The 8,482-nt window shown below is 44.3% G+C and overlaps 2 protein-coding genes across 2 annotated transcripts; both read right to left on the minus strand.

Moving 5' to 3' along the window:
- Positions 1-3,703, minus strand: rsph14 (radial spoke head 14 homolog). Its single transcript, XM_037098369.1, has 6 exons — positions 3,418-3,703; positions 2,569-2,671; positions 1,851-1,969; positions 1,202-1,424; positions 494-630; positions 1-334 (listed from the first exon to the last, which is right to left on the minus strand). The coding sequence occupies exons 1-6, from the start codon at positions 3,596-3,598 to the stop codon at positions 72-74; spliced, it is 1,026 nt and encodes a 341-aa protein (XP_036954264.1). The 5' UTR covers positions 3,599-3,703; the 3' UTR covers positions 1-71.
- A 1,094-nt stretch (positions 3,704-4,797) lies between these two features.
- On the minus strand, positions 4,798-8,431 carry srp19 (signal recognition particle 19). The gene is made up of 5 exons (XM_037097545.1): positions 8,198-8,431; positions 7,036-7,111; positions 5,806-5,877; positions 5,617-5,725; positions 4,798-5,251 (listed from the first exon to the last, which is right to left on the minus strand). The coding sequence occupies exons 1-5, from the start codon at positions 8,233-8,235 to the stop codon at positions 5,121-5,123; spliced, it is 426 nt and encodes a 141-aa protein (XP_036953440.1). The 5' UTR covers positions 8,236-8,431; the 3' UTR covers positions 4,798-5,120.
- Between the last annotated feature and the right edge of the window lie 51 nt (positions 8,432-8,482).

The raw sequence follows: 8,482 nt of genomic DNA on the forward strand, positions 1-8,482 counted from the left end.
CATAGTTAATGCATTTATAGTTTTCTTTGTGATCTGTGACCCAGTTGGTCTGTTCTGGAGGTCAGAGGTCATCAGGGAGTCCAGGTGATGACCCTGACGGCGGTCTGAGCAGCCCGCCGGATGTTCTCGTCCTCCTCTGTGGCCTCGCTCCTCGCCACCAGCAGGGGGAGCTGCTCCAGCAGGAGGCGCCGGCCATCTGGAGCTTCGGCCAGGGCGGTCAGAACCCGCAGGGAGTACATGACGAGGACCCTCCTCCGATCTTCCTCCTCTTTCTTCTTCGACACCAGGTCGAGGAAGACGGGGATGGCGTCCAGGTCCAGACACTGCAGCTTCCCTGCAGGAGGACACTCAGTGAAACTCACAAATCTGCTCCAGCTGCTCTGGAAAAACATTTCCTGTCAGTGCTGCCGGACGGCCGGCGGTCTCTGAGCGTCCACTGACAGTTTGAAAACAGAACCTTCAGCTGCACAGACAGACAGGTGTGTGTTTGTACCTGGTGTGATGACCACGACGTACATGATGACTCCTGCAGCGTGGATCTGAACCTCTATGTCGTCTTCTCGCAGCAGACCGACCAGGACAGGAAGTAACGCCTGCTCACAAACCTGCTGCCTCCCGTCCTCACACACACTGAAACCAGCAGAGAGCAATCACCACACACAACCACACAAACACAGAAACACAGAAACACACAACCACACAAACACACAAACAAACAAACAAACACACAAACACACAAACAAACAAACACTGAAACCTGAGGGCAACCAACCAACATGAGATTAACTGAAGCTTTTAACAAAACATCGACTAAACGACACATTTCTAACTACAAACCTGATTTCATGTTTTCACTCATGATTCTGGTTTGTTCAACTTTAGGTGAAAAACTTGTTTATAATTTTATAGATTGAAATGTCAAATTTTACAAATACAGAAAACAAAAATAAAGGCTTCTTCTTGGAGAAAGTCCCCAGACTCCCTTAACAAATGTGTCAGTTTAGTGAGTTGTTGAGTTGGAGACACTTTATAAACTCTGTGAAACTCTGTCTCTGACTCATTCTGCATTATTTGGACCTTCTTGTTCATTCAGCAAATGTTCTACAAACATAGATTTCTTGAGTTTCCGTGTGAGAGCTGCGAGAGGTTGAAGCGAACATGTTAAAGAAGCTGAAGTGTGAGCACGATGTGGCTGTCTGACCTGAGGGTCATCATGGCTGCAGCCGCCTCCCTGCGGATGTTCGGGGACGGATGGGAGAGTTTTTGGCCGAGCAGCGAGACTCCGTCAGAGGCCAGAGCCGGCAGGACGTCCACTCTGGAGCAGCAGCTGACGGTGGACAGGAGCAGCACCAGCGCCTCCTCGTCCTCCTCCTCGTTGAGCTTCAGCATCAGTTTAGGAACCAGAGGCAGCAGAGCGCTGGCACCTGCAGGACGGCGCACAGGGATTAATCCCAGGACAGGCTGAAGAAACAGACTCACTTCCTGCTTCGTCTTTGCTGTTCTGACTGCGTCTGTGCTCACACAGCTCACTGTCAGTCTGACAGAAGGACGGAGTTAATCTGACTGCTCGTCTGATTCTTCTTCCAATCAATGTCATCGTCCTTCAGATATTTAACTGTTTACCATTACTGACAGAACATATTTAACAACCAGGATGAGCCCCAAACAACAGGAATGATGTTCAGCATAAATGCTGGATTGTTGCATCAGTGCACTGGTTCTGAATTGTGGGTTTCACTTGATGGAAGTCTTAAATTACAGTTGTTTATTTAAATCAGATCACATCGGTCAGTTGTCACCAAACTGAATCAAGACGGAGAAATGAAAGAGATGCAGTGAGGTGTGAGTACCTGAGGTCCACACGCTGAGCTGCTTCATCACTCGGTGGACGCTCCTCCTGCAGGAGGACGAGGAGTCATCCAGCAGCTGAGACAGAGGAGGGAGGAGGGAGGAGGAGAGCAGGGCCTCGCTGCAGGAGGAGACACAGAGGCAACAATCAACCCAACAGTGATGTGATGTGTTCTCTCCTGCAGACTGGAGAGCTGTATGGAGACTTTATATCCTCAGGAGGAGGAGAGGAGGACTTTATATCCTCAGGAGGAGGAGAGGAGGACTTTATATCATCAGGAGGAGGAGAGGAGGACTTTATATCCTCAGGAGGAGGAGAGGAGGACTTTATATCCTCAGGAGGAGGAGAGGAGGTCTTTATATCATCAGGAGGTGGAGAGGAGGACTTTATATCCTCAGGAGGAGGAGAGGAGGACTTTATATCCTCAGGAGGAGGAGAGGAGGTCTTTATATCATCAGGAGGAGGAGAGGAGGACTTTATATCCTCAGGAGGAGGGGAGGAGGACTTTATATCCTCAGGAGGAGGGGAGGAGGACTTTATATCCTCAGGAGGAGGGGAGGAGGACTGGGTTTGTGTTGCTCCTTTAAGCTTCCATCACTCATGATGTGGTGTCATGCCTGTCTGTCTTTGTTCACCTGTGTCATACCGCCACCTGCTGGTGACACCTGGTGTCCAGGTGTGTCTCCTGCCTCTGTGTCACTGAGCCACACTGTGTTTACCTGGCTGTGTATTTGCAGCTCAGCATGAGAAGCAGCTCGCAGGTTTTTGTTCTGACTGAAGGATCTTCATCCTCCAACAAAACCTTCAGCTGCTCCAGAAAACCTGCAGAAGATGGAGGAGAAGAAGAAGAGAGAGCTGATGTTATTGATCCTGTTACTATGATGAAACATGATCAGAGCCCTCACAGTAGATTTAGTTCTAAATTATTATATTTATATATTGTGTGTGTTCATTGTGTTGGTGTTATTGATTTTGTTGCACCACTTTTGTTGGTACAGCTAAATGACAATAAAGCTTTGACTGACTGATTGATTGATTGATTGATTGACTGATTGATTGATTGATATGACTGAGCTCATTTTCTTCAGCTCATTGTGACAAATCACATTTCTGCTGTTACAGAAACAAGATTACGAAAATGTTGCCATGATAAAAAGAAAAGTCAACTTTAAATCACAAGTATGTTAAAAGTTAAGAAGACACAACTCTGATCTCATCTCATTTTATACTTTTGACTTTTAATCTCATAATGACCTTTAGCTTTTGGTATTTTTCCTCATAATCATGCATTTTTGTCCGATAATTAACATTTCATTTCAATGAAAAGGACTTTTTCATGACATGATTGTGACTTTCTAAGATGAATTTATGACTCACCGTGAGATTTTATTTTATTTGTTAAATCGAGATTAGTTTTCATTTGTATTTCTTACTGTCTCTAATAAACATGGTGATCAGCTGCACCTGTCCTTTATAAACTCGATCTGTGAGTTGGCGGTGATGAGACGTTCATGACTGTTGGTGATAAGTGGTTTAATCTCGGGCTGCTCTGTCTGGATGTCAGTTACCCGCTCTGATGGTCTGCTGGATCCGCTCCGGGTCGTGCATCAGGTCGCAGAGGGAGTTCAGGGCCCGGAGCCGCCGGTCCTGGTCCGGCTGCTGCAGCTCCTCGAACAGCTGCGGTACCGCCCGCCGGCCGAAGGCCACCGGAGCCCGGCTGGGGTCCGTCACACCGCCCGCCATCAGCATTAAAACGGTTCAAATCAACCCGGTTTAGATTGTTATAATCCGGGTTAGCTGGTCTGCTAGCCAACATGTAAACACACCGTTGCTTAGTAACCGTTGTTATGACGCCACATCCGGGAGATATCCGCGAGAAACATCGTCAGGATGAAGCGTTCTGACAGAAAAGTCAAAGTGTGTTCGTCTTGTAGTACTTATACTTCATCTTGTACTTCATCCTGTACTTTGTCTAAGAAGAGTGTAATGAAGTGTTCTGGCCTTAAAGGAGCATTCTGTAGTTTAATGAGAAGAGAAACTCTTCAGTGTCTTCTCATCAAACTCTCTTTATTCTCATGACTCAATAAACAAACTGACATTAAAGGACAACACAGTTTACTGTGTATAAACAGTATACAGCTTGTTAATTTACATTTTTATGACCTAATTAATATTGTAATTATTAAAATCCTGAGTTTGCCCCTTTAAACTGAAGTGTGTGTGTTCATACTGTGTGTTGGTTTTTGTTTTAAACTGGGACGTCTATTTGAGTTATTATCTTCCTCAGTATGTCACATGAATCCAGTTCACTTCATGTAGACCTGCAGCTGAAAGTACATTTCAAGTTTAAACAATATAAAAAGTTAGGAAAAATCGTATTGTTGTTTATGTCACTGACAAAGGGGGACAGAAGTATAACTACACAACAGTAGAACTTAGATTAAGTGGCACCCTGCTGTCATTCACAGTCTGATTTAAGAACATTATAGTCAGAAAAACATGGAGGAAACTGACAGTATTTTCTGATTGGATATCTCTCTTTATCTCCATCAGAGTGGCCTCTGTAAAAACCTTTCACTAGTACGTCAATAACATGAAACATGAAGTCTGAACCTGGTTTGGATTCAACTTTTTTGCAAACTTGTAAAACATTTACATTAGCAGATGCTTTTGTCCAAAGCAACTTACAGTAAGTACATGTGTCACAAGAAACAAACCACAATGGATCAACTCGATGAAGACTAAAAGTGAGTCTCTGCAGGTGAACACTTGGTCCCTGCCACCTGTCGGGTGGATGTTCAGGTAACTTCATCACATGCAGTTCATATTATTTAAATGTGAAGACAAACTACAACCTCCTGACATTTACTCCAACATGCTCCAGACTTCCTGCACCTCCAAATCCTTCAATGAAGACGTTCTTTCTTCAAATCAAACCAACACAAAAGGTGAGAAAATGAATCTTTATTGAAAGAGACACAGAGAGATGAACAGAATGAGGAGCCATCTTTTCTCCTCCAGCTCTGAAACAAGAAATAAAACTGAAATGAGTTCCGTCTCTGCTGCTGTGTGACGAGCCGTGAGCAGGGAAACGTTCCGTGAGGTCGTTAAAAGGAAACACATTTAAGTTTGGAGGCCTGCAGCTGAACGAGTGTCTGAGGTCACAGTGACCATGAATCCTTAAAAAGAAATAAAGTTCAGGCCCGACTCTCATCTCTGACCTCACACTTCATTTAAAAAGAAATCAAATGAACAGGTGATTTCTTTGAGTCTACTTCTTCTTCTTCTTGCTCTTCTTCCCTCCCTCCCCCTGCTGGGAGCTGGTGTCTCCTCCTCCACTCTTCTGAGTCCGAGTCTTCAGTTTGGGGATCATCTCTGCTACGTAAAACATCACGTCTTTACCTGAGGGGATAAACACAGAGTCCTGTTCAGCCTTCAGCCTCATGTTGGCAGGATGAACCCTGTCAGGAGTCAGACTCAGCAGGATGAACCCTGTCAGGAGTCAGACTCAGCAGGATGAACCCTGTCAGGAGTCAGACTCAGCAGGATGAACCCTGTCAGGAGTCAGACTCAGCAGGATGAACCCTGTCAGGAGTCAGACTCAGCAGGATGAACCCTGTCAGGAGTCAGACTCAGCAGGATGAACCCTGTCAGGAGTCAGACTCAGCAGGATGAACCCTGTCAGGAATCAGACTCAGCTGCACAGACTCAGACGATGGTTTTGACATCACAAAGACAAACCTCTGTGTTTTCTGTGTGTGACTTACGGGAGGTGAATTTGTCCTGACACAAGCTGCCGTCAGCCTGCTTCACCTGGACTCTGACTCGACCTCTGAACTGGACGTCTCTGTTCCACTCCCTGGGGTGCATCTTGTTCTGCAATGATGTCACAGCGATGTCATTTTAACCCCCACTGAAGTGTGTGTGTGTGATATCAGTGTGTGTGTTTCTCTTACCTCCACATAGACGTTGAGGCCGGCAGCTGTCAGGACGTCTCTGATCTCAGCACAGGACGGATTCTCCACCGCCTGCAGACACACAACGTCACAACATCAGCAGCTTTATTCAAGACATGCGACACAACATCCACACTTCAGTGTTTCATCTGGGAAATATGATCCTGATTCAGGCCTCAATCACATCTAATTGTTACGTCACAATGAGTTCAGCTGTATCAAAACACACAGACACACTCGAACTGCACAATGTGAGCGACTGAAGGGTGCAGAGCTCTCCTCAGACGGGTCCCACCTCCCAAGCTGTGAAGTCGTTCCTCTGACTTCGGTGCGTTCATGGACACCAAAAAATAACTTGGTTATCGTTTTATCTCTCAGAGCGTTTAAACAAAACATTAACTACTGTTTCCTGTATTTGAGTGACAAGATGAGCAAAGGAAACGGATCATGTAAGACAATAAAATATCTGTCACTAATGTTTGTTATCATCGAGAACTCATGAACCAAATTTTTCTCTGACTTTTCAAGTTGTTGAATTTTCCCAGTCGGAAAGATCACAACATTCAGAATGTGATACAGGTTGTGTAATATTCCTAATTATAGTTTATTCAAAATGTACCATATTCAGATTAAGACGTGGGATATGCCAGTTTTCTCGCTGTTTTAGGAGCGTTCTCTGGACATGTATACAGCACATGTGAAATATGCTCCTCAGTCGGGGCTTTCGTGCCAGATTAAGACACGCGGCCTGCTGCCAACAGTTCTGCTCAGGAGTAGAAACATGACTGCAGTTTGAAAAGAGTAAATTCCTCCATAGTGCTTAAACAGGATGTGCGTCACATCACGACATTCATGGGAGTTTGAACGGCTTCAACAGGAATATTACAGCAATATTCATTTTAATTTTCCAGGTGAACAGCTGAGTCAGTTGGTCTTTTTCAGAATAATAATAATAACAAAAACTAGAATATTATGTGAATGTAAACGTACCCAACGACTATAAAAAGCTGTCTAGCTCTCTGAGGTACAGTCCTAAACTGGTTTCCTGATTTATTTTAAATGAGGAGGCTCGCATGTTGATGATCATATCATCTGAACTGTGTGCATGAAGACAACATGGACTGTCCCTGATCTCATCACAGCCAGTCGATAACAGTCCCTGCTGACAACCAGCAGCTTGTAGAAAAGTGATGGTGAAACATGATGAAGATGAAGATGAAGAGGCGTCACCTTCTCTGAGGGGATCCTCCGTCCTTCAGCCAGCGTCTTCTTACTGTTTATGTAGACCGGATAGACGCAGATGAACCTGAATGACACACAGGCTGATGGTTAGACTGCACAATATGACCACAGAAATAATATCTTGATATTTTTCACAACATATATCTCAATAATCTGAAATATCCTCAGAACATTTTTCAGATCTTTGACTTTTTGTTGGACAAAAGTGGAAAAATTAAGACTTTAACTTGTGCTGCAGGAAACTGTGAATTTAAAGACCAAACTATTAAGTGATTACTTGAACAAATAATCCGATTATTCCATGATGGAAACAATTTATGTTGACTTTTCCATTTTACCTTCCAACCTGAGCACGTAGTGACTTGTAATGAAATGGATTTTACATTCAGTTGTGCCACAAATCTGTCCTGATGGAGGCTAACTGACTGAAGAGAAGCACCTGGACCCATCACCAATCTAACGTTCACTTTATTTAATCATTTTTCTACAATGTGAAGTCGATCGTATGTTTGACCTCCATCGTCTTCAGTCTTAATAAACGATAAACCATCGGCGGGATCAATATTTGACGGTAAAATCCTGAAGTTAAAGGACCTTTTATACACGTCATGCTAGAGAGCTACAGTGCCTCAACGTCGTACGGAGAGCACGACAGGCCAATCTTAATGTAGAAACTAAGCCACTTTAACATTTGCCACCATTTAAGTAAAAGATTTCGTAAAACGTAACTTTAGATGGAACTCATTAGAACCTAACATCCTCAGGATCTAAAGATTTAAACAGGATTTATTAAGCAAGACATATTAAGTCGATGTAGCCGTCAGTTAACTAAGGCTACTCCCACTATCTCGAATTCGCTAACGTTACAGCTGTAACGAGGGCTGTAGTGGGTAATGTACACTAAAGAGTCGCTTCTTGTCGGATGTAAAGCTATGACTGTAATTAAATGTATGCCGAAATAAAGAATGCCCCTCCAAGATCGATACATTTGGTACAGAAACAGTTCATGAGATAGTTACATCCGCAGGTACCAAAATAGTCCTTAAATTCAGAAATCTTCTACAGGAGTTTTGCAATGCGAGAGCAGGCGGCTAACCCATGTTAGCTTGATCGTAGCTAGGCTAACAGGATTGCTTTTACAAGAACTCACCTCTCTTTATCAGCGGGGTTTTGAGTTAGATGAGCCATCGTTTCTTGGTTTGGTTTGTTGGCTGTCCGTCTGACTGACTGCAGACAGTCGAGTCTCTTCTGGATGAAGCGACTAACGACACGGTTTGATCAGTGCCGTAAAACACGCAGCCATACGGCCGCTCCACATGCACTCCGATTGACTGTTGACAACCGGCCGGTGCGCTCGATTCATGCACCGGCTGCTCCGGTTTGACACTAACAGAAATGTGACCCATGTTTATAAAGTATCATGGAGAAACAGATT

The sequence above is a fragment of the Acanthopagrus latus genome, chromosome 5 (assembly GCF_904848185.1).
Source record: "Acanthopagrus latus isolate v.2019 chromosome 5, fAcaLat1.1, whole genome shotgun sequence".
NCBI classification, from domain to species: Eukaryota; Metazoa; Chordata; class Actinopteri; order Spariformes; family Sparidae; genus Acanthopagrus; species Acanthopagrus latus.